The following is a 25,830-nucleotide window of genomic DNA, read 5'->3' as shown; positions in this document are numbered from 1 at the left end:
AAAAGCTTCAGAGTAACCCAGTGGTGATTCTACTGGTAATTCGGATTCTAATTCCGCAGGTCTCCTGGGATTACACTGGGATCTTAATGATGAGGACTTTGTATATGTTCTTTGCATGTACATATGCCTCTTATGTAAGAGTTAGAATGGGCTGGATTAAACTTTAAGTGAGAACTCAGTTGGTATGTCTGGTTATTAACTGAAAGCACATATGGCTCTGTACTGTACCATGCCTTTACAGATCTACCTGTTTTGATAGGATGCAGATTTGGGCATAAGTGAAAGTTTCCATTGTGACAAAAAAACACATAGCAGAGATTTATCTGCTTAATGAGTTTTTCTGGTCTACAGGGATTTTTTTTTTTTAACTGTTAATGTTGAATTTGGAGAGACAGTGTACACATTGTTTTGTGGACAGGAATCACCACAATGTGATGATGTGCTTTTAGTTACCATCGTATGGTGATGAATTGGTTTTCTGTGACATTGTGAAAACAGGAAACATTGCCTATTGTTTGTGTATATGAACGTAAATGGTAAAGCCTATGTACATATTGGCTCTTTCAGCTAAGTAGTGTGTTCCTTTGCGTTCCAGGTTACACTTCCAGAGGCTCCCCTCTCAGTCCCCAGTCATCCATTGACAGTGAGCTGAGCACTTCAGAATTGGAGGATGACTCCATCTCCATGGGCTACAAATTACAGGACCTCACTGATGTTCAGATCATGGCTCGACTCCAAGAAGAAAGTATGTGTTCCTTAATAAGCTTGAAAAGTGAGCCTTTCGTTTGAAATGCAGTGTGTGTAGGGAGAGGCTCCGCCATTTCTCCTTGGATAACAGGCAAACAGTGTGATGCTTTCTCTCATCCCACCTTGTATGTGGACAGGTATATGCATCTCTCGCTTTCATGGCACTCACAGTGTTAGGGTGTCCACTGATCACAATGCTTTGTATTTAGACCTTATTGGTATGGTCACCAAGGAGACAGGTTGGCACTTTTATAGAGGGCTGTACATGGGGCTTCCATTTGGTCGATTAAACTGCACCCTTGAGCATTTGCTCTAGAGCATTGGAAGTTGGGGTTCACACCAAAACCCATCTGGGTATTTTCTTAGCAACTGTATTTGTAATATCTTCAAACAAAAATTAGCTTAGATGTCGTTCAGCAGGTCAGTTGTTAAGCTTAAACTACTCATCAGCAGAAAGGAGTAATTTGTTGACACATAATAAGTTTTTGGAATCATGGAACATCTCCAGGACATCATGATGAGTGAAAGAAAGTGATCACAAGAGGCTGAGCTGTGTTCAGTTGCTTTTATGTAACAATTTGAAATGATCAAATTTTAGAATTGGAGGACAAATTAGTGGCTGGGAGTTGGGGTCTCACCAGGGAGAGGGTGGGGGACGTGGTTATCAGAGGGCTCCACAGGAGGTTTTTGTGGTGTTGAAACTGTTCGGTGCTATGACTAGGAGATTGCAAGCTTGCAGGTGATAAGACTATGAAAAGCTGAATACCAACGCATGTGAGTGTAAGAGGGAAAAACCAGAATAAGAAGGGTGGATTGTGGTGCCTTTAGTACTCTGGTAACCATGTTACTCAGTAATTTTATGCAATATTATCATTGAGGAAACTGTTCAAAGTGCACAGTATTATGTCTTAAAAATGCATTTGAGAGGCAGAGGGAGCCGTGTATATGCACCTGCACACAAACACAGAGATGAACAGAGGCTGAGTGAGCTCCCATCTGCCACATCATTCCCCTCATGGCTACCATAGCTGGTACCAAAGCTGAGACCGGGATGGCAAAACGGTCCAGGTCTGTCGTGTGACCGGCAGGAATCCAAGTACTTGAGGTGTGGAGGTTGCCTCCCAAGGTCTGTGTTGGCAGGAAGCTGCAGTCAGGAGATAGGAATCAAACTGGGCCTTCTGCCCTGAGATGTGGTCATGTGCTCTACAGTGTGTTCGTAGAAGTTTATCTGAAATTACATGGATATTCTTCTGAGTGTAAGTAATTGTGGAAATATAGATTCTTCAACATGGGATGGTTTATGCCTGATTGTGCAATTTCAACAGGTAAACTGGAGTTATGCTACCTGAAGATTATTAATTGCATATTAAGGAGAAATATAAAGATCATAGAACCAGGATAAGCTTGTTTGGGAGTTATTTTTTCAAGTCAGTGTTAGTGGAAACAGCCAGGTGTCATGCAAACGTTATTTCCTGCTGTCAGGATTTAGTCAAGGTTATGAGGAGAGATGTTCTAATGTTTCTGAAAGATTTAATAGGATGCATTTTGAAGGGGAAAGTGATTATTTCATAACTGTATTGTATAACAGTAAATTTATGTGCTCCTTATAAAAATATGGCAAGAGACTAGATATCAGTTTCAGAAGTTAAGTAGTTAGTAATTGACTACTTGAAGAAAATTTTAGTATTACCAGTATGTCAAATAGCAAGACCTTTGGAGTTTGAATCATTTTAGATTTTTTTAGGTGACCTCAAAGTATTGACACACTAAGACATCAGTATTTTTTGATTGAGGTAATATTAGTAACAAAAAAGATCAAGTTAGAGTCTGTCTGTACCTTAGGTTTCAAACTTTCTCTTTGACTTTGGGAGTTGAGGGTGGAGAGTGGGTAGACTGTGTGGCCAGATTCCTGTGGTTATTTTAGTTCTTACTCCTAGAAAACGAAGCGCAATGGTGGAGGTATTTTTTCCTAAGCTCCTTCCCTCAGTGTTTCCAGATGTGACAAGGGTTCATTCGAGGGAGTTGGTAGTTGACAGATGAGCTAGAGTAAGTATATTTAATCTTCACTGGAATTGGGCACAATCTTTTTGTAAACAGAATTGCCTAATATTAGGTGCCTATTTGATAGGTAAATTATAACGAAAGGAACAAGAAAATCATGACATGACTTGTGAGGTGCACATTTTATCACATATTTCATTACAGTTTAATAGTTAAATTGAACCACCTGGTAAAGTCAAGCTATCTGCTGTTGCCTGATAGGTCTCAGGCAAGATTATGCTTCTACTTCGGCCTCTGTGTCCAGACACAGTTCCAGCGTGTCACTGAGTTCAGGAAAAAAAGGGACGTGTAGTGATCAAGAGTACGACCGCTACAGCCTCGAGGACGAGGAAGAATTCGATCATTTGCCTCCACCTCAGCCTCGTCTTTCAAGATGTTCACCTTTCCAAAGAGGAATTCCTCACTCACAGACTTTCTCCAGCATCCGGGAGTGTAGGAGGAGCCCCAGCTCCCAGTATTTTCCTTCAAGCAATTACCAGCAGCAACAGTATTACTCACCTCAAGCCCAAACTCCAGACCAGCAACCAAACAGGACCAATGGAGGTAGGTTGAATACCCCTTGGAGTATCTGGTATGCATTGATCTTTTTACATGTGGGCAGACATGGCTTTAAGAGCAGTGTAAATATTTGGTAGGTGTTCTCCAGGTATGCTAAGTTCATTCGCAAGATCTCACGTGTTTTGTCTACTTTACATCTCTGATTGATCTGCTTCTGATTACATGTTGGAGATTTATGTATTCTTAACTTCTGGGAAAGTCCCATGCTTTAACTAAATAGAAAACATTGGCTTTGGTTTATTTAGCTGCAAAATGTGGACAAGATGCTATCTTTAGCTTAGAAAACAGATATAATTTTACATCAAAATGTCTAGCCTATGTTCTCCCAATCTGAGTTTACATTGAATGGGGTGGATATGCTGAACAAAACTTGGCCCCACCCCAACCCCTGTCCTTTTTCTCCTAAACTTAACGTATGTTTCAGATTTTCTGACTTCTGTTTGTTGCCACAGAATGGCACTAGACCAGAAATGTAAGACTTGAACGTTGAAGTATTTTATCAAATATTTTTCTTCATTATGGCAATAATACAGACAGGAGGAAAAAAAACTCATTGGTCTGTTTTAAAATAATTGAAAATAAGCTAGACATGTGTCCTTATATTAACTCCATTCATTGCAGGCAACTTGCTTCTGTTTGAGAGCTATTTCATCATTACCATTGGTATCTTCTGAGAACATGAAAAGGAACATATTTAGAGTAATTTACAGGTGTCAACAGTGACGAACTCTCACAGAATCTCTTGTCAGCCTTCCCTTATTCTCCAGGAGGAGGCTGGGTGTGTTGGTGGTTAGGTGGAGCTGTTGGGTGCTTTGTTTCTGAAGCTTTCCTCTGTATTGTGAGGAGAAAGTCTTGCTTCCTTTTTTTCTTTTTTATGAACAAATGCATTTAAATTATTTCTTTGGTCTATTCCTCTAATGGTACGTTGCATCTCAGTCCTTGAAACTTGTTGATTTCTTATCACACCAGAAACCGATTGTTATGGTTGCTTCCTTGACCTTGAAGTGTGTATTTCTTAATACATTTCAATCAGTGTAACAGAAAGTTTATTTTCTTTTTTAGGTGGTCTGTGACAACGTAACAATTGCAGTTTAGCTTTCAAAAGGATAGTGTCCTAAATGTTTGCACCTGTGAAAGTTTATTTTTCAGAGTGGATTTCAGAATTAAAACTTATGAAGTGGACCTGGTACTTAAATGTGTACACGATTGGTTTGAGAGACTGATGCTGTTCAGTGGCGGTTTAGGGAGGCGTCGGCGTCCCTGGAGCCTATGGATCTTGACTGGATTTTATTTTGGTGGAAATTTCTGAGACAGTCTTGACAGAGCTGGAGGATCTTTTATGGGTGACAGTGTTGTAATTCTACAGAGCTTTTCTATCTTTTTTTAAAATACTTTTATTTTTTTTATTGGAAAGGCAGATATAGAGAGGAGGAAGGGCAGAGAGGAAGATCTTCAGTCTGATGATTTACTCCCCATGCGGCTGCAAAGGCTGGAGCTGAGCCAATGTGAAGCCAGGAGCTTGGAGTCTCTTCCAGGTCTCCCATGTGGATTCAGGTTCCTAAGGTTTTGGGCCATCCTCAACTGCTTTCCCAGGCCACAAGCAGGGAGCTGGATGGGAAGCGGGGCTGCCAGGATTTGAACCGGAGCCCATATGGGATCCCAGTGCATGCAAGGGGAGGATTTTAGCTGCTAGGCTATCACACTGGGCCCTTTTTCTATCTTTTTGTTAAAGATTTATTGATTGATTTGTTATTGGAAATGCAGATTCACAAAGACAAAGGGTGACAGAAAGATCTTCCATCTTCTGGTTAATTTCCTGAATGGCTGAAATGGCGAGAGATGACATGATCTGATCTAATTTGATCTGAAGCCAGGAGCCAGGCTCTTCCTCCAGGTCTCCTGTGTGGGTGCAGGGTTCTAAGGCTTTGAACCATCTTCTATCCTCCCAGGCCACAAACAGGGAGCTGGATGGGAAGCAGAACATCTAGGAGGACATGAACCATTGCCAGTGTGGGTGAAAGGTGTACAGGTGTTCATGATAATATTTTCTCCATGTTTACACATATAGAAGCTTTTATAGCAAATAAAGAGTTGGAGAGAAAATTTTTGAAGTCTCAATTGGTTTTCAAATTAATAGCATTTAATGTTTCTCTGCCTCCCTGCTGCATAAAACTGTGAAGTGAAAGTAACTTTTTTTTTTATCCTAGCGTAGGCTCATGTTTTCACACTGGATTACATGAAGCTCAAAAGATGTACATGTAGGCTCTAAGACTTTGTCCCTTTTCTTTTAATTCTTCGGCTGCATCAGTCTCCCACGGCGTACATGCATGGGAGCTGCTGAATGCATTACATGCCCATTGCATGCAAGCAGAAACTTTAGTAGAAATTTGGGAGTGTGAGCCGTTCTATGAAGACCAGGCTTGAAGGACACCAAGAAGTCCTGTTACCTGTAGCTTCATTTTCCAGGGTGTCAGTCCCACACAGCCAAATGTACCAAACAGGTGCATTGCAGGAATAATTCATGAATTTTAAATAACGTTAATGATAGTATCTTTGTATGATTGCTGCATTATACAACAATTGTTGATCTCTCACACCTATTTATAAATGAAGCTTTATTGTATCTATATAAATATCTGTGAGGGAGAAGGTAGAGAAAGTGAAAGATAAAAATATTTCTGAACATATTTAAGAGATGATACTATCATTTGCTCCATCTCTAAATAATCAGGGGTCTTAGAAATTTCACCGTGTTGGTATGGTCTTTGTTGTATTACTAACTGTTGAAAAATGGGTGCCTTTTATATATGTTTTTTTAAGGTTAGGAAACAAGTCAGAAAGCCAGATCAGGACTATAAAGTCGATAATTTCCCAATGACTTTTCATTGAAACTCTTGAAAAATTGCTCTGTTTGAGAAGGAGTGGGCAGGTGGTTGCAGAGGACTCGCTGGTAAAACTTTCTTGGGCGTTGCTCTGCTAAGGTGTTGGCTAACTTCTCAAAACGTGCTCATGATAAGCAGTTAATCACACCCTTTGGCTTTTTTGGAAAGTTGAGAGGCAAAATGCCGGAATTCCAGGACACTTTCTCCATGATGTGCGCTCTTCATTCATCTGGCTTGCTTTTGCCCTGACCGGACCACCTCGCCTGGTGGTGTCCTTTGCTTTGAATCTGTCTTGACTGTACTGGATTTACTGTTCGAGCCCAGTTTCAACTCCTGTTACAATTGTTGGAAGAAATGCTTTCAGATCTTGATCTTGCTGAGAATTTATATTGCCTGTTTGCTGTTGTCTGCAGCTGATCTGAGCGCAGCAGTTGGCATCGGTGGGGCAGAAAGTTTGCTGTGTTTGAATTTTCCGGTCAAGATTCCTTAAGCTGACTTGGGGGTCAGATTGTAATTTTTAGTCCATGTTTGTACTCCAGTGGAAATGTGGTCTTTGTGGTCTTCTTACTTTTTACTTGTTGAATATTATGCAAGTATTGCTGAAGAGTGGCAGGAGAGGCGGGAGTATGGGGGTGTTGCAGGGCAGTAAAGAGATTGTGAGTTTCTTCTTGGGATGGTACTTTGGAATGCATAAAATCTGTCTTTATATTAATGTAAAGAAAAAAACTTTAAAAATGACATACTTTGTGGGATAAGAAGCTCTGCATTAAAAGGCATGGGAGACTTATTAACTAAATACAGTCTTTTGATTGGCTCTAGATTCACACAAAGTTGATTTAAAAAGATGTTTGCGGGACAGCTAGGGAAATTTGAAGAGGAGTAAGATTGTGTTGTACCATTGAATCGTCGTTAATTATGTCAGCTATGATAGTGGTGTCTTGATAAGGCTAAAATTTCTTACCTGAGGAATTTTCACATGAGATTAGATGACACCTGTAATTCATTATAAAATATTTCACAGTAGAGAAAATGTGTTTTAGGGGAGAAATGGAGAGCTCACAGAAGAAACAAGATTGCCAATGTCTTGATTGTTGTTGAAACTTGAGGTTATGTTATTGTTTAAAAATTTCCATTAAAAGTAAAATTTTGTAAAAAACCTGTGTAAGCTGACCCACTTGCACTGTCTGGTGTTGGCTTTTGTCTCTGCTATTCGTTGCCAGTTCTCTTCAGTTAGGGCACAAAGCAGGTGACGGGGTGTTTCCTATGAACTAATGCATGTGACCGCTGAGGGCTGTGCTCTGCCTCCTTCAGATGCCCTGGCCAGGTGTGCCCTGCTCATTCCTTTGGGGGCACTGGCTTTGTTGATTCTCACCAAGCGTCTGTGCTCGCCCATGCTCCTACCAGCCCCACCACACATTTGATGTGTAACCCTGATCTTGCTGCTCTGGTGGGAGAGCCTTTGAAAGTGATGTTTTCCCCTTAGTGCCTCAATTTAGATTCTTGTTAAACATGCGACAGCAAGTCAGGATGAGTTAATTTGGCCAAAAATACATTTTCCATAATCATGCTTTGGGATATTTTGTTATACTTGTTATGTAAGCATACATACTGTACTTGTTAATTTTCTGTCTTTCTCCTAGACCTCTCCAAAGGGGTGAAAATTACCGGACAGGGCTGCAATTAATGGGACTAAGTAACGGATAATTACAGAAGTTGGAGGAGGGGGAAAGTGAGGAGGAATTTGATTTATCCCTTGAATGTATTCTGAAGTATTGTTCAAGGATGTAATTCTGTCCCTGATTTTATTCAAAAGAAAATGAGCACAGTTTGAATATCCTCATCTGTGTAGTTTAGTGTTTTGGGGTATATATTAATCAAAATAAACGTTTTGTAGATTCAGAGAAGTTGAAGAAACTATTAGATAATACAATGATTTGTGATTCTGTGGATCTTTCAAAATCCTGCTATCTTTCAAAAATGTTCTTTTAATCTTTAATTTTTTTTATTTGAGAAATAGTAAGCTTCATCTAAAATTTAATTTGAATTTAATTTTTTTCCCTTGGGGTCAATAATAGAGAAGATTTAGAAAAATAGGTTAGACTATAAGTGTAATACTGTACCTGTCTCCTATATTGTAAGATCTCTAATATTTAATGTGTGTGTGTATATACACACAGTAGGTACATACACTGTCCCACTCCCAGCATCGTAGTATATATGTGGGAAGTTGTTATTGTGCTTGGGAAGTTTGGGAAGGTGTCTGAGCGGAAGAACCATCATGCTTGTAGGTACAAGGAAGTGCTTCATGCTGGGGGGTGCAGCTCAGTGGCAGGAGGTAGGTTAGGGCCATAGCCTGGCTTACTTGGGTCATGCTCGGGAGTTGGGCTTTCAGAAGAAGGTGGAAGAGAGAGAGCACTGAACATGGAAGGTACAAGGAAGGGGGAGAGCTGTTCCTCTGGGCAGAGTGGAACAGACTATGATGGAATGAAAAACCTGACAGGGTATGCACAGGCTGGTTAAAAGGCTCTTGTGAGAATATGATCAATAATGGGGGCTGAAGTAGGTGGTAGTGGAAACTTTATTAGATGCTTATAAGGCAGAATGGACAGGACTTAGTCCAGTGTGATAAAGAAAGGCAAGTCTTGAAAGATTTTCTGGACTTCCGGTATAGATGCTGTGAAAGTGCAATGGCATGGAGGTACCAAAAAAATCTAGTTTTATATTTGACCAAGTTTTGCCTTAATATTTGTCTGTGGCCTTTGTTTACTGAGCTTGAGGGACCTGTTGTAAGAACTTTAACTTGAAGAAGGGTGTGTTAATAAAGCAAGGCTATCTTGTAGAGTTTCAACTCTGCTGCTGCATTCAGATCGATGTATGGCTCTCTGCTGCCCCCTAGTGACAGAAGTCATACTTAGCCAGGAGAAAGAAAAGCATTCCTTCAATTTCCAAGTCTTTTTACAAGTCTCCACATATTCTGTGATGTATTGACTTCCCAGAAGTTAATGTGATTACGTTGTTATGGTAAGTGGATATCTCAAGCTACCTCAAGTTGGAATTGTATTCCATTTCGATAGACTAGCAGAAGATTCAGTAAGTACTGCTTTTGCTTCTTCCAGGATTTTTTCTTACAGGCATGCAACTTAATTGCTTGTGTTTGTTTAAAGAACTTGATGGCTATAAAATTTCTAATATTTTTAAGATGAGAACATATGTGAGTGAGTTGTGGGTAGTTTCTCTCTTGGTCGAGACTTCTTTTAGCAACATTCTTTTTGGTAGAATATTTCTCTTTGGGGAATAGGGTTTCACATATTTCATTTTTCAATAAAATATGATTTTTGATATTTAAAAAGCAATGTTTAATTTGGAATAAAATTTGCAATGTCTAAAAAAAGATTTATCTGAAGCTCAGTTACAGAGAGAGACACAGATCTTCCGTCTGTCACTCCCCCGATGGCTGCTACGACCAGGACTGGGCTTGGCTGGAAGCAGGAACTTCATCCAGCCCTCCCGTCTTGGTCGCAGGGCTCAAGTACTTGGGCCATCTTCCACTGCCTTTCCTAGCCTGTAAGCAAGAAACCGGAGCGGAAGCGGAACAGATGGCACGCTGAACCAGTACCCTTTTGGGAAGCCAGCATTGCAGGTGTGGGCTTTTCCTGATGCACCACAACATGGCCCTTGTGATTTTTAACTTTGTGAAATTGTTTGCTCTTCAGATAAGCTGCGAAGAAGTATGCCTAACCTAGCCCGGATGCCAAGTACAACAGCCATCAGTAGCAACGTCAGTTCCCCAGTTACTGTGCGAAATAGTCAGAGTTTTGACTCAAGCTTACACGGAGCTGGAAATGGAATTTCAAGAATACAGTCGTGTAGTAAGTATAGAGATTTCTAGCTTAAATTTTGGTTTGGTTGCAACATCTTCAGGAAGACACCTTATTATGCCCTTTCTTTTTTATTTGTGTACTAAAGGACACATTTCTCCTTGTTTTGCGACCTTTTTCTCTTTCACCATTGACAGTGTAGCTGGATGCAGGTGCTTAAAATCCATGAGAGGTAGAATTAAAAGGTAAGTTTATTTTGGTGCAAAAAAGGTTTGAAGAGTGGGTGTTTGACTCAGTGATGAAGAAGCCATTTGGCATGTCTGATTTCTGAGTGCCTGGCTCAAATTCCAGCTGCACTTCTGAGTCCGCCTTCCTCCTGATGTGGCCCCTGGAGAGCAGCTGGAGGTGAGGCAAGCCTTGGAATCCCGTTCTCCACGTGACAGGCCTGGCTTGAGTTATGGGCTCTTGGCTTTGACTCCGCCAGAGGATGGAAGCTCTTTGTCTCCCTTTCCAATAAAAAGAAGATAAAAATGGAAACTAAATTTAACTCCATGCATGTGAGGGCTTATCAAAAAGTTCATGGAAAATGCACAGAATATAAAAAAAGTATGCATGGATTTTGAAACTTTTTGCACCAAAATCAGCTTTTTTTTTATTCCCTTTCTCCAAAAGCTTTTAAGGTACCCTTGCACTTCCACCACTGCCTGTAGTACCAAATAGTAATAGCAACTAACTGATAATTCTTCCTATTAAAGGATAAGAACAGAAGTACTACAGAGCTGCTAGTTTCCCACTGGCCTTAAAAAACCCACCATTTTCCATGGCAGAGCTCCCTGTGCTCAGTGTCTGCCCAGTGCCTTCCCTGAAGAAACGCAGAATGCTGTTTCTTTGTTACTTTGTCTTGGTTCTCTACTAGTCCGATTTTTGCCCTTCCGAGTGAGATGATGGTTTGGTGTCTCTAAAGTAGTTTGGCATCTGCTCCAGTTGGGTTTGCCACACAGTCTGTTGTTGACTCATCTTTATCCAGCAATAGCCCAGGCAGTGTGCGTGTCTTTTCCCCTGTGAGAGGATGTGGTGTTTTCTCCCTGCTCCCCTTGCTGTCTGTGAGGTGGCAGCAGGTGGTTAAGTCTTACACTTAGCACCATTGGTTAAGTGTATGGGATTGTAGTCCCAGCGTTGTCAGCCCATATTTGCGAGGTGAGACATGGAGGCCTCTACCGGATGTGTAAACCTGTACCCACATGCGGGCAGCTCTTGCTCCTTCCTCGCAGTCTTCAAGTTTCAAATGGCCCTGATATATATCCATTCACTTAGTTCCAGCAGCAGCTTTATGAGGCAGTTTCAGCTTTCAGTCCCATTTTACAGATGAGGAGATAGTTTTAGATCGGGCAAGCAGTGGTTTTCCTAAATGCACGCAGGTGACAGAGTGAGACTGAAACTCGGGTCAGGTTGTCCTCCGAGCATGCTGCTTCCAATGGCGGTGCATTGTGCCACACCCAGCTGTTCTTATTTCTTCATCCAGCTGACCGTTTTCCTTACAATACACTAAAGGAATGGAGAAATTTGTCCATCAAGAGAAATTTACTGAATCATAAAGCTAAAAAAAAGAAGGAACAGACCCACGAAAGAATCCTACATAGACTTGAGAGTTTCATTAAATTTCTAACTATAGATTTTTGAGGGATCTTCAGGGAGTACGTGGAAACTGCATTATGAAAACACTTGGAATGGATTCCAAAATTATTTAAGTTCATATTATAGTAACATGGTCTAACCTGTGTGCATAGGGTGTGATTGGAGACACTGGGGAGGATATCAGCTTGGAAACACTCTTATGAGAGCGGCACGAGTCCTCACAGCAAAGCAAGGACAAACGTTGAGATTATGGTCAAGCATGGGTGGAGGAATAACACACTGAAGCTCCAGGGAGTGTGGATGCAGACGAGGCCCAAAGCAGCAGTTAACAAAGAAGTGGTTTCTGACGATTTGATAACAAGGAGAATGCCTGAACACAGGTGTCCTGTGTCCTCTCAACTTCCACAGAGATGAACCAGAACAATAAATAAATGCTCCATTTCAAGGTGAGTGCTTCAGAAGAATGCCTGAACTCAGTATGGGACCAGCATGGACACATCAAGAGGATACAGAGACCTGAGGTGGCAGTGTGGACAGAGAAACAAAGACAACCAGCGGTGAATACCCTGGCCCAGTGGCTGGGGAATTCTCCATCGCGGGGAAGAGGGCCTCATCAGAGTGTGCCTGTGTGAACACCTTGCATGTAGCATCCTAGCTATGGGAGGAAGCCACGTCCACCAGCAGGGAGAACAGCCTGGAGAATCCCGCAGACACTTTCCATCTGAGAAGGAGTACTGTCTTCCCCACCACTCCCAGAACGCGGGTTGTGCTGGTAAAGCCACAACTCTGAGAGAGGAGTCGTGGTCACAATCCATGTTGGCCTGGGAGAAAGATGCCCTTGCACATCCCTGTCTTTTGTGTTCCACAGTCCTATCAAAATTAACCTGCAGCCTCATGGACCAGCTCAACCCAGCAAAGCGTTGGTGACTCCAGCAAAACCAGCTCTGCACTATTGGGGGCATGGGGTACAGAACAGCAGAGGGCAGGTCCACAGAACCCTAGAAGTAGGGGTGCCTGTTCTCTCAGACATGTAGCCCCAGCACCCCTGGGTTCTTCCTCTCGCTCTGCTCCTTGGGTCATTGTTCTATGAAGTGGGAACTGTGCCATCTGTATTTGATGTCAGGATTCCTGTGATCCTGGCCTCATCTGCCTGTTCACCTCACTTGCTCCCAGCACCACTGCCACTCTGGTGGCTTTGGCCCTTCTGATAGACAGCAACCCAAGGTTAACAGGCCCAAGGAATGTCTGGCTATCAGTGTAGCTCCCAGAGCTCTAGCACCCAGACAGTGCTACTCCTGAGCCCCTGGTATCTCCCAAGGGCAGTGGTTGGGGTTTGTAAATTCAGTCTTCTCCTAGGAGTTCTCTCCCATCTCTGTCTTCTCACCAGGCTGCTGGCTGGGATCTGCATGCCTTGTCCTCTTGTAGTACAAGCAGGGCTTTCTCCCAGTACCAGGGAAACACCTGCAGCACCACTCCCTCCTACAAAAGGTAGCTGGAGGACTGAATGCTGGAGATCCGTGCAAATCTGCCGGATCCCAGGAGAACTCTAGATTGGTACCACTGCTACCATTGAATACAGCAAAGGGATGCATGGGGAGATGACTGTGGGATCCCAGTGAAACTAGGACCAAAACAGCCTACCAGGCCAACACCCAGAGACAACCATTCAGGGCAAAGCCCTTGATTTGTGAAAGTAACCCTTTAAAAGCAATGGGAACAATTGATCTGCCAGATGTACAAGTATACATGTAGGGACTTGAGAAATATGAAAAAGCAAGGCATATGACTCCCCTGGAGGAACTCAGTAATACTTTAATATCAAGCTACAAAGAGAGACTGATTGACGAAATGCCTGAGAAAGAAATCAAATGTGATTATAATCACAGAGATGCAACAGAATACAGACAGATGAGTGAAATCGTGAAATCAATGCATAGTGCGAAAAAAAAATTCCACAAACAGATCTTTAAAAAAAGAATCAAACAAACTTAGATGGGAGGAACTCATCAGATGAAATGAAAAGTTTAGTTAAAAGTCTTAACAGGCTAAATCAAGCAGAAAAGGAATGTGCTTAAAGACAGGTCTTTTCAAATACCTAAGATAAAAAGAAAATGAATACAGGCTTTGTAACCTTGTAGGACACCTTTAAGCACAACAGTTTGAGTTTTAAAGTTCCCACAAGAGAAGATAAGCTTAGAGGCTTTGCAAAGCTTGCTCAGTAAAATAATAAAGGGAAGCCTTCCCAAGCTGAGAGAAGGAGTGGACTGCTAGGTGCGAGGACCCTGGGCTTCCAAGTAGGCACGAGAATAGAACCTCACAAGGACCGTTAGTCCAACTCAGCAAAAGTGTAACACAGAGTATTCTAGCATTTGCAAGAGGGAAGTGTGAGATGACTTTAAAGTGAAACTCCGCTGGGGCTGGTGCTGTTGCATAGCAGGTAAAACTGCTGCCCGGGACAAGGACACCCCATCCTGGGTGCTGGTTTGTATCTCAGTCGCTTCACTTGATTCAGCTCCCTGTTAATGGCCTGGGAAAAGCAACAGAAGATGGTTCACATGCTTGGGCTTCTGCCACCCCTAGGGGAGACCTAGAAGAAGCTCCTGACTTCAGTTTGGCCCGGCCCTGGCTTTTACAGCCCTTTGGGAAGATCTGTCTTCCCTCCATTGATGTGTCTGACTTTCAAATAAACAAATCTTTAAAAGGTAAACACAAAAAGGTTCAATTAGAGTAAGCAGACTTTTGAATAGAGACGTTGTATACCAAGCGGAGATGCAATGAAAAGTACCAACTTCTGCAAGGAAAAAAACAGCTACTGACCTGGAGTAATGTGAACAGCAGAGCTGTCTTACCTAAATGGGAAAATAGACTTCCTAGGATGAGCTAAAGGTAAAGGAGTTTACAGCTATTAGACCAGCCTCAAAAGATGCATAAGGGTATTCTACACAGAGAAGTGAGGAACATGCAAATACCTATTTGAAACCCATTAGAAGTTAAACAATACTCAAGATGAACAAGAAAAATTATGAATCACTGAGCCATTACTTATCATTGATAATTTTGTAAATAGACTAAATTTACCAAGAATAAAATGTAGTCTGAGTGGATTTAAAAAAAAAAACAATAATCCAGTGATGTTCTGCAGACGAGAGGGTCACTTTGCCAGCGAAGACAGACTGGATAGATGGAAAATGATATTGCAGCAGGGAAAAACCAAAGTAAGCAAGGATAGCTGTCCTTGGATAACAGAGATTTTAAGATAAATCTTAAGCAAAAAAAAGGAAAACAAGCTATTATGTAATGGTTAGGGAAACAGTTAAATGTATGTAATGGTTGTAAATGTGTAAGCACCAGTGCCAGACACCAGTTTTATAAAGCAAACAGATGTAAAGGGAAACATAAATGCCAAAATAGGAACAGGGAGCTTTACCTTTATCAACCAAAAAGATACACTGAAAAAAAATTATCAGAGTTAACCTACGGTACACACAAAATGGACCTGACACTTCCAGAATGTTCCATCCAATAACTCCCAAAGACACGTTTGGTTCATCTCTCTACATCTGGAATGTTGTCCAGCACAGACCATGCATGAAGCCATAAAAAAAGGCTCAACAAACTAAAAAAAAAAAACCAAAAAGCAAAAAGAAAATCAGCACCGTAATATCTCTTCATGATCAGAATGAAATAAAACTAGAAATCGGCAATTACCAAACTGGAAGGATTATGGAAACATACGGAGACAAAGCTGCACGCCCCTGAGGAAGCCATGGGTCATCAAAGAAATCTGGAGAATTTAAAAGCTTCTCGAGACAAATGGGATCACAATAAATCAAAACTTACGAGATGGAGCAAAAGTTCTAAGAGGCAAGGTTATAGCAGTGTATGCCTACATAAAAATAATAAAGCAGTGTGTGTCCAGCTCTTATAAAACAAAATCAAGCTTTTGGCTAATTTCTTCACTTAAAATTATAATCCCCCAATTGAATATATTTGTTCCAAATGTCAAGATTTCTTTCTTTTTTTTTTTTTTTTGGTTACTGAGTAATGTTTCATGTATACATACAGCAAATTTTCTGTATCCATTTTTCCATCAGCAGACATCAGATTTAATTTCCTATTGTGGTTTAACTATTTGAATTTGAACATGTAATGAATCAAGAAAAAGGACAAAAAGGACAAAAAGGACACCTAAGGAGTACAAAGTATCATTAAGCCTTTTTGAACTGTATACCAAGACATTGAAAAACCTAGAAAAGGTATAATTTTTTGGATACATATAACTTAATAAAATTGAACTATGAAGGCATAGAAATGCGAACAAACCAATAATTAAGATTAAATCTGTAGTAAAAATCTTCCAACAAAAAAAGCCCAAAACGGCCTATTTGATCAGTGTATTTTACTTCGCATTTAGAGAAGATTGGATTTCCATTCTTACGCTGTTTCAAAAATGATGGAAAATTATGGAAATGATGGAAACCTTTCAAAAAACGGATTCCTGAAGACCAGAATTACCTTGCTTTCCAAACTAGAAAATGACACAACAAAAACTTTCAGTATCCTTGATGGCATCGATGCAAAAATTCATAGCAGAGTGCTAGCAAATCAAACCAACAATACATCAGAGATTGTTCACCCTGAGTCATTCAGATTTTCCCCAAAGATGAAGGGATGTTTCAGCGTATGCAAACCAGTGAATGTAGTATGTGAACAAATGAAGCGTCGAACATGTGATCGTTTCAATAGATATAGAAAGATCATTAGGTATCAGCACAGAAAAGGAAACAGTGAGAGCGAAGTGACAACCAAAAAGAAAAACGGCAGAAAATATTTGCAGACTATTTGATAAAATAGTAATATCCAGAAAATATAAGGCTTTTGAAAAACCTAATCCAGCTAAGAAGTACAGGAAGATCTGAATACACAGTGTTTGAAAGATAAAATTAATAACTAATAGATGAAAAAAATGTCAGTAGTCCTATCTACGAGAATGCTAGTCAAGATTGCAGTGAGGGATCACCTCGGTCTGGTTAGAATGGCCAAGTATAGAAAACAACCCAAATAACAAATCGTGACAAGGACTTAGACAAAAGGGAACCATCATGCCTTGTTGGTTAGAATACAAATTAGTATGCATTTATAGAGAACAGAATCGATATTACTCAATAGAGATCTACCTGTGACCCTGCTATTATTCTCTTCTGGATTTGTATTTGAAAGAAATATGATTGGCGTATGAAAAGATACCTGTACTTCCTTGTTAATTATGCACTGTTTCAAATAGTTAAGCCACAGTATGAAATTACTCTTTTTTTTTTAAAGATTTATTCATTTTATTACAGTCGGGTATGCAGAGAGGAGGAGAGACAGAGAGGAAGATCTTCCTTCCGATGATTCACTCCCCAAGTGAGCTGCAATGGCCGGTGCTGTACCGATCCGAAGCCAGGAACCTGGAACCTCCTCCAGATCTCCCACGCGGGTGCAGGGTCCCAAGGCTTTGGGCCGTCTTCGACTGCCTTCCCAGGCCACAAGCAGGGAGCTGGATGGAAAGAGGAGCTGCCGGGATTAGAACCGGCGCCCATATGGGATCCCGGGGCATTGAAGGCGAGGACTTTAGCTGCTAGGCTACGCCACCGGGCCCTGAAATTACTCTTGATGTCTACTTGTAGAACAGATAAAGAAAATATGGTCCACATAGGCATGAAATGTGCAATCACAAGAAAGTTGAAGTCTTGACATTTGAAACAAAATATGAGTTGGAGATTGTTATTTTGAATGAAGAAATAGGCCAGACACAGAAAGACAAATACTGATTATTTTTCTCACTATGGGGAAGTTAGCACATATGAATGTGTGTGTATGTCTGCATGTTCTCTACGTAAATTAAAAAATAGAGAAGAGTGAGGTAGACCAAATAAAGGAAACCAAAAAGTCTGTGAAGGTAATGGGTTCTGGAATTCTGCAGGACTGCAGGTTCATGGTGATATATTTTGTATAAAGAGGTAGAAGAGAAAAACTGACAGGCTCCAAATATCAAGAAAACGTAAGGAAATGGAGAGCCTAATTAGGCTTGTGTTTTGTATATATGTTAAAAATGAACCCAGAGTGACAGACGCTTGTTTGTGAGAAGTTAATAGTATAAACCCTAATTGGAGAACAACAAGTAACAGAAATAATAGCCAACACCATTCCAATCCAGCTCCATGCTGATTGCCTGGGAGAGCAGGAGTGAGGCTCGGTCACGGGGGAGAGCAGCTGCTGGCGTCAGATCAGCTCAGCTCCAGCTGTTGCGTCCGTTTGGGCAGTGAACCAGCAGATGGAAGCGCTCTCTCTCTCTCTCCTTTTTCTTCCTTCTGTATCTCTGCCTTTCAAATAAAAATAAAATCTTAAAAATGTTTTTGAAAACGATGGTATCTAGTGCATGTGGAGTGGTTGCTAAGCGCCAGGCACCATTCTAAAGCTTCATGTAGATTTATTAATCTTCTCAGTGGTCCTAGGAGATAGATGGATGTCCTGGTGAATGTTATTTAAGGAAGATGTTTGTGTCTACAGATACCATTCTGACTTCTCTGTAATTGTATCTGTTGGGTAGTCCCCTAGCGTTGGTTTTACAAAACCATCCCAGAGCCTCCAACAGGAAGTCCTAATGTCTTCAAGGCAGCAAGAGGGGGTTATTATATTTGCTAAAGGAAAAGGAGGCTGGCTGTGTTTAGAAGTCACTTCAGAATATGGGTTGATGCTCCGATGTGTTGCTGGTCAACAGTGTAACAGGTTCTTGTCAAGCATTAGAAACTTGCATTACAAAATGCTGCCTGCACTTGTGTTTATCTCTGTGTGTTATACTCTCAAACAAAGGTAGGTTCTTCTAAATATAGCACGCATCTGTGTTGTGTAACCACAGAGGCTTTTTCACGCGTGCCTCATTTTCTCTTCCAGTTCCATCACCAGGACAAATTCAGCACAGGGTTCACAGCGTGGGACACTTCCCCGTGTCTGTACGACAACCTCTTAAAGCCACGGCCTATGTGAGTCCAACTGTTCAAGGCATCAATAATGTGCCATTGTCCAGCGGCGTACAGCTCTATTCCAACACAGGCATCCCCACCCCAAACAAAGCTGCAGCATCTGGGATAATGGGCCGCAGTGCACTTCCAAGACCTTCTTTGGCAATAAATGGGAGTAACCTGCCTCGAAGCAAAATTGCACAACCTGTGAGAAGGTGAGAGTCCTTTGGTGTAACTTCATCTGCAGTTTTGAGTTAGAAATTGCTCCCCGAAAGTAGCTTTTTACTTTTTGGTAAGTCATGGTCCTCTGTGGCCAGAGTTGTAGCCTCCTAATCTTAGAAAATCTTGTGTGGTCACGTCTCCTCTCTCATCTCATCCTCCCTCCCTCCTCATCACTTCCCTCTTTCCCATCACTCTCTGCTCTTGCTCAAATGGATTGCATGAGCGCCATGTCCTGAGCTGTCAGAGTTCTCTTTCTCCCTCCATGCCCCTGCCATGGCTTGTTGCCCCCTACCCCAGGTGTTTGTGTGGCTAACCTGTGTTGTCAGCTCCGCATGACAAGGGTGGCAGTTGCTTTTTTGATTTGCTTCTATGGGTCCCAGTTTTAAGAAGTATGCCCATCCCATAGGAAATCTCCAATGTACATTGAATCAGTTGTTTTTGATCAAATATGGGAAAATACCATAGACACATTTGTTCTTTTTTATAATATATATAATATATATTTTTAATTAATTACATTGCATTATATGACACAGTTTCATAGGCTCTGGGATTCCCCCAACCCCTCCCCTTACCCTCCCCCCATGGTGGATTCCTCCACCTTGTTGCTGTATTACAATTCAGATTCAGTCAAGATTCTTTCATTGCAAACATATACCAAGCATAGGGTCCAACATCTTATTGTCCACATAAATTCAATGGTTTCTTGGGGAGACCATCTCTGGTCTGAAGGCAGAGCTGGCAGAATATCATCCCAATCAATTAAAAGCCACAACATAACATCAACGACAATTTACAACATTATGGAATTAATTGACATGGTATTGAGTAATGAATATGTTAAAAAAAATGCAAGTTCTTAACCACATCCTGTGACTACTTCATTGATATTTCAATTTTAGTTTATATACTACCGGCTTCTATACACCTTAAAATGGCTATAGGGTATTATTCAACTGTCTCGTGTCTATTTTCATTTTAGTATTTAGCAGTTTATAGTGTTGAAGCATAATTTTGCTGACCTTGGAAGATTTTAGGATAGTCTAAGCTGGGTAATAACTCTAACAAGGCATATGTCAACCATTGAGGTGCAGAACAGTTAAAGGAGGGGTGTGCAGAGAAATCTTCAATACTTTAGTGAGGAGTAACTAATCTTTGTGTCCTACCTAGTAACATATGTATGAGTCCACGCTGGCCGTTTCCTGTCTGGTTCCAAGCTTTCCTTGTTGTTCTCTATCTATTGTAATTTGTGTGTGTGTGTGTGTGTGTGTGTGTGTGTGTGTTTGGGGGGGTAGCTCCGGAGTGACCCTGATGGCCATTGCAAGAGAGGGTGGGGATCCAAAGTTGGAACTAAGACGCATTTGTTCTTGCACAGCCTCCCTCATATTCAAAGTTTCAAAAGCATCTTAGAGACTTAGTGGGGGTTCAGGTAAGTGTAGTAAGTTCAGTCTTGCTGGTAAGTTCGACACAGTTCTGGTAGAGTTGTTCCCCTATCTTCAAAATTCCACACTGCTTGCAGAGGACCTGTTGGCCCATCTTCTCCTGGTCATGATGCATCCTCCATCAACTGAGTCTCTTCAAGTGTCTTGTCACTAGGATTGGGGGAAAGAAAGAAATTGGGCTGATGTTTGAGGCAGCTGCTGACTTACTGACAAGGTACCTTGTGGGTGTTGTTTCCATCTAGGATCAGTTGATTTTAAAAAAATTACTATAAAGATGAGAGAAACTATTGAAAACAAAACAATAAGTCAAAGCTCCTCACAGTTCTCCTAACAGCTGCTGCTGGTGTGTTCGGTGCATTCTGGCTTGTCCTCCTCAGCAGACACTGCGCCAGGCCACCTGCTCATGGCTGGATGAAAGGCTTGTATTTGCTAGATGTGGATTATTTGGACCTTCTACTTACCTTTCTTTGCATGTGTGTTACCTGGGCTCCCAGGAAAGCTTGCCCTGCCAGGCTAAAAGAGAGATCTGTTTCATCAGGTGTGAGCAAACACGGAGTATTATCATTCCTCTAAGATTCTGTGCTCATCTGCCTGGCAAATCTTGAGTTATGAGTAGGATGAAATATTCTTGAGTCTTATTTGCTTTTTTGTAACTAGTGAAGTAGCCGTTTGTGCTTTTAGACCTTTTTTTTCTCTAAGTTTATCTCTCTCTTTCTCATTAAAGAATGTATTAGCACATTAAGACGATTGCTCATTTTTATTTATGCTGCCAGTCATGCACATGGCACAGGCATGCTGGGAAGGCCCAGATATATATGACACAAGGTATACATGGGATGGTGCCAATCACTTGTCCTTACTAGAGTGGAGGATTTGTGTGGACTGGAGGTCAAGCCTGTGATTGGCCTCATAGAATTGCTAATGGTCTGTTTCCTTTCTCATCCCCCTAGTTTCCTTCAGCCCCCAAAGCCTCTGTCTTCGCTGAGCACTCTGAGGGATGGAAACTGGAGGGACGGCTGCTACTAACACAGTGTAACGCTCCTTTGAAGAATGGGAAAGTCGTGACAATGAGGGTTGTGTTACCTAGCTGGCTGGGTAACGGTGGATACTGGAATCTTCTTTCCCTTTTGCATTTGGACGTATTTACTGCATTGTTTTTCAAGGACCAAGCACCAGAGACTAATGATTGCACTTAATATCTGCCTGAGATACTGCAGCGTTCCCAGACCCACAGTTGCAGTATTGTGACATTTAGATCTAGGAAGTTTTTGTAGAACTGCTCTGTACCTGAATACTTCTTGGGAGAATTGAGATGTATCAATAATGCTTTGCCATGTGAGTTTTTTAAAATAACATATTCAATTAATTATGTGTTTTAAACATCTTCCCATTCCATGTTCTATATTTTAATACATTGCATATTCACAACTAGGTTCTATAATGTTTGCTTTGAAATTTACTTTTTATAGTTTACAGGAATTTTTATTTTTTTGTGCCTATTTCTTTTTACACCTATGTGAACCACTCTGGAACAACTTAAATTTTGTGCCATAAAAATATTTTTGTGGTGAGGTACTATTTTTTTAGCTCTAGGGATATATTGGCAAAAATACACCCTGCAATTTGAAAGACATGCTTTTACGTTGAATGAGCACAACATAAACTCTAAAACATTACACGGAGATAGCCAGACAGCAGAGTTCAATGGTCTTGTGTTTTTCATTGTTAATTTATTATCGTACATGGGTTTCATATTTATAATAGCATCACAAGCTCATTGCACTTAGCACCTGCAATGTTTGCTACTATCCCACAATTAATTTTCGATACTTTATTACAAAGGATGAAACTGTAATGTTTTATTAACAATGCTTCTGGAAATGAATGCATTTTAAAGCAAATAAATCTTTTTGATAGACCTTTTACAAAACCCATTTGCACTAATGAATGCTTTCTTATGGTATATGACTTAATATTTGTTACTGTGTACACTGCTGTTTTGGAATGATCAAAAATAAAGACTTTATTTCAGCAATATCAGGCCATGCATGAATGTGCAGCATCAACAATGTGAATACTGTATGTGTCACTACAAGTGTGAGGATGCTCTGGTACACAATGTTACATCTTACGCAGGTGCACGGACCCATTTATAAAGATTAGTTGTTTTCTAAACTACTTCTCATGCTCAATATGACGGTCTAATTTCAATAGCAAGGTGGGGAAAGGTCTAGATCTGGAATCACGTGTTGCTGAGTAATTCTTGTGGATGAATAGTGGCGACGGAGAGTTTAATGTTTATGGGTGCTAAACTGAAATGCCTTCATTAGTGTCAGTATAATAACAAGGTGTTTTACTGATTCTACATTTCAAAAGAAATATTTCAAAAGTTTGTGGGAGAAGGGCTGGTTTTCCCAGGGGCACATTGTCCAGTGGGGCCCAGGTGGTCTTTGGGCCTGCCTGAGTGGTGGGTGCCAGGTCCATGAGCTCCGGGGTTGGGAGGTCCTGCGGGGCCCTGTTCAGATAGTCGCTGCGGGAAGTACACTGGCTTGTGGAGCACTGGCTTGTAGGGGCACACTTAAAAAAAAAAAAGTTTGTGGGAGATGGAAATGCAACTAATAAGTTTGTGGCAAATGAAAGATAAACTTATTTTATTACAAGTTTTTTTAAAAATCATGTTTTTCCTAATACACATATCCTTGAACATTTTAAATATCCCTTGTATTTTTAGGCATATTTTTAGGATCTGTCTGAAAGGTAGAGTGACAGAGATGCATATCTTCCATCACTCCCCCTATGGTTGCAGCAGCCAAGTCTGGGGTGGGCTGAAACCATGAGTCAGGAACATCATCCAGTTTACTTACGTGGGTCCCAGAGGCCCAAGTCGTCTTCGGCCGCTATCCAAGGTACATCAGCATGAAGCTGGGTAGGAAGCAGAGCAGCCAGGACTTGATCAGGTTCTTGGATATTTCAAATGATTAGTGTATTCAGAATATGAAAGACTTATCTTAAAAGTCAGTTGCACTTTAAATGAAATGTGAGCTAGGGGAGGTTAGATATGAACGGGGAAGGAATATTTATTGAGGACTATTTAAGTGCCAAGAATTGTGCTAGGTGTTTTGTATACATTTGTCCAATTCTAACTCTCGTGAGTCTACCATTATCACCATTAGAGATGACATTGGTGACATTGGCCTTGAGTAATTGTTTCTCTGGTACATAGTGAAGTTGATTTTGGAATCCAGATTGACCTGACCCTGAAATTTGCTTTTCTCCCACTGTGACACACTTTCTATAAGCACACAGGTAGTGGAGTTAGTATATTTTTAGATTATAGTTTGCATTCTGAGAAATTAAGGATAATTCATTTTCACTGCAAATATTTGCTTTATAATAAAATGTCTGCCTAGCCCCTAGGGAAAAAGAGATGGCTTCATCTTGGATTTTGTGTTGTCATTAAGACAGAGATTGCAAATCCTGTAATGGGTATGTGAATGAAGGCATAGTAGATCATAGTTTCTGTGGGGGAAAAGGCAAAAGGAAATCATGGTGAGTGGATGGAGAGAAAACAGAAGGAGGGACCCAAATGCAAAGGGAGCCTGGGTGCAGATACCCGAACAAAGATGGGAAGATGGAGAAAGAATCCTGAAGATACTTCACAACCTGTTCAGTTGGGGTTCTGTGGAACACAACGTAATGATAGTGCCTGTCTATACGATGATCCCTAGAATGGTGCATGGCTGTTATGTGCCACATGCACAGAAGAGAACTGAATACATTTAAATTTGCCACCTTCTGTGGAGCTAACACCCTGTTACATCTGTTGTTTTTGTTTATCTTTTGCTGTCCTTTAGATTGTTTTATGTTTATTTTTATGTTCTGTTTGCAAATTATATCTAATTCTGTTTTTCTGTTGTTTCAGTGATTATCCAAGAAATGATCCTTTACATCCCTGACTTACTAGAGGGTAGTGTTCATCTTTGCCTTGCTGTCCTCCTCAGCAATGTCAAAGCTGCTAGTCTCCCTCGGGCTCATCTGTGTGTGTGCAGCTGAGTTTCAGCAGCAGTGTGGGGAGGAGAGGGAGACATTGGAGTTCTCTGAAATTCAGGGACAACAGAGTTAGTCCTATAAAAATACAGCGTTGCCTGATGACAGGTGCTTGCAGAAAGGATCACAAAATAGTGACGGGAGCAAGGGAATGGTCAATGTTGGTAAGATGAGTATGTTTGCCAGTTAGCCATGCATAACTGCTTGAGCGTAAATGAAGCCCTGAGTTTGACCATTGAACAAATGTTTCCTAGCAGCCTCCTGTTTTCTCAGCCAGCAGTGAGACAATGAAACACAGTTGGATGTGGTTCCTTCTCTTACGGAAATTACAGTTTTGATTCTAGAGAGAAAAATTCACGTCAAGAAACAAAATGCTGTTTCCTTTGTAAGGGATTAACATATGGAATGGTAGGGAGTGGGACAGGTGGATGAGGATGAGTGACCTAAGCACTGTCCTTCAAGAAGGCTGTTGTAACAGGATGTTTGTAACAGGATGTTTAAGCTGATCATGTGGAGACATTAATCGGGGGGGGGGGGGGTGGAATGCTAGGCAGAGATGGAGAAGAGTATGGGGTATTTGAGGGATCAAAAGAATGCTAGTTTGGCAGAACCAGTTGCAGTAGTGGTAAGATTAGATATTTGATTTCTGGGCCCAGTGCAAAATGAAAATATAGGACTCCTTGTCAGAAATATATTCAGAAGTTGAGGATGGCAACAGTGGAGTGCTGAACTTCACACAAGAACTCCTGGTGTGACACCCTGTATTGGTATGTAGACTGCATACCCTTGATGGCATCTGTGATTGCAGGGGGAGGCAGAGGCAAGAACCTGTGTAACCTCCAGGCTGTAGGAAATACTTTCCATTTTGTTCCAGTTCAGTGGGGAAAGTATTAATACTAAGACTCAGGGCGTTCTTCCTTAATTGTGGCTACTCTGCTTATTTATTTATTTTTACTAGTTTCTACCCAGCCTTACTCTTACAATTTTCCATTTTAAAGTGAGGAAATTCAAGTACAGAAAGGCGAAATGGCATGCTCTAGGCTACAGAGCTATTAGGTGGCAGAAGCTTGCACTTGAAGCCAGGCTTTTAGCCTAAAAAGAGTAAATTGCCCAAAAATGGTTTTTTGAAATTCACTTTATCATTAAGAAAATGGAGTAGAAAGAGTGCAGGCTGGAAGCAAGCATGAAATTCTTAACAATGTTGAATTACATATATTATTATTAACTGTATTTGCTGCGCTGTGCATTAGAATACCAGAAGTGCTTCACTGTTGGATACTTTGCACCCATGGACCGAAGTCTCTCCTTTTGCCATCTGCCCAGCTCCAAATAGTATCTGGTAGTCATTCCCTATGTGTTCCATGGAGTATAAACCCAAAGAAAATGACATCCAGTATGCCAAAGAGTTGCTTGC

General features: G+C 41.1%; 1 protein-coding gene across 2 annotated transcripts in view; it reads left to right on the top strand.

The window, feature by feature from the left end:
- Positions 1 to 22,404, top strand: part of SLAIN1 (SLAIN motif family member 1) — a 56,446-nt gene extending 34,042 nt beyond the window's left edge. For both annotated transcript variants that reach the window (XM_058670590.1, XM_058670591.1), the window contains 5 exons: positions 596 to 745; positions 3,010 to 3,351; positions 9,962 to 10,117; positions 18,638 to 18,920; positions 21,320 to 22,404. In XM_058670590.1, the coding sequence (XP_058526573.1) occupies positions 596 to 745; positions 3,010 to 3,351; positions 9,962 to 10,117; positions 18,638 to 18,920; positions 21,320 to 21,395 (1,007 nt within the window). In that variant the 3' untranslated portion in view covers positions 21,396 to 22,404. The remainder of the gene's footprint in view (positions 1 to 595; positions 746 to 3,009; positions 3,352 to 9,961; positions 10,118 to 18,637; positions 18,921 to 21,319) is intronic.
- The last annotated feature ends 3,426 nt before the right edge of the window (positions 22,405 to 25,830 follow it).

Source organism: Ochotona princeps, chromosome 12 (assembly GCF_030435755.1).
Source record: "Ochotona princeps isolate mOchPri1 chromosome 12, mOchPri1.hap1, whole genome shotgun sequence".
Classification (NCBI taxonomy): Eukaryota; Metazoa; Chordata; class Mammalia; order Lagomorpha; family Ochotonidae; genus Ochotona; species Ochotona princeps.
This window is presented reverse-complemented; position numbering and strand designations above follow the sequence as displayed.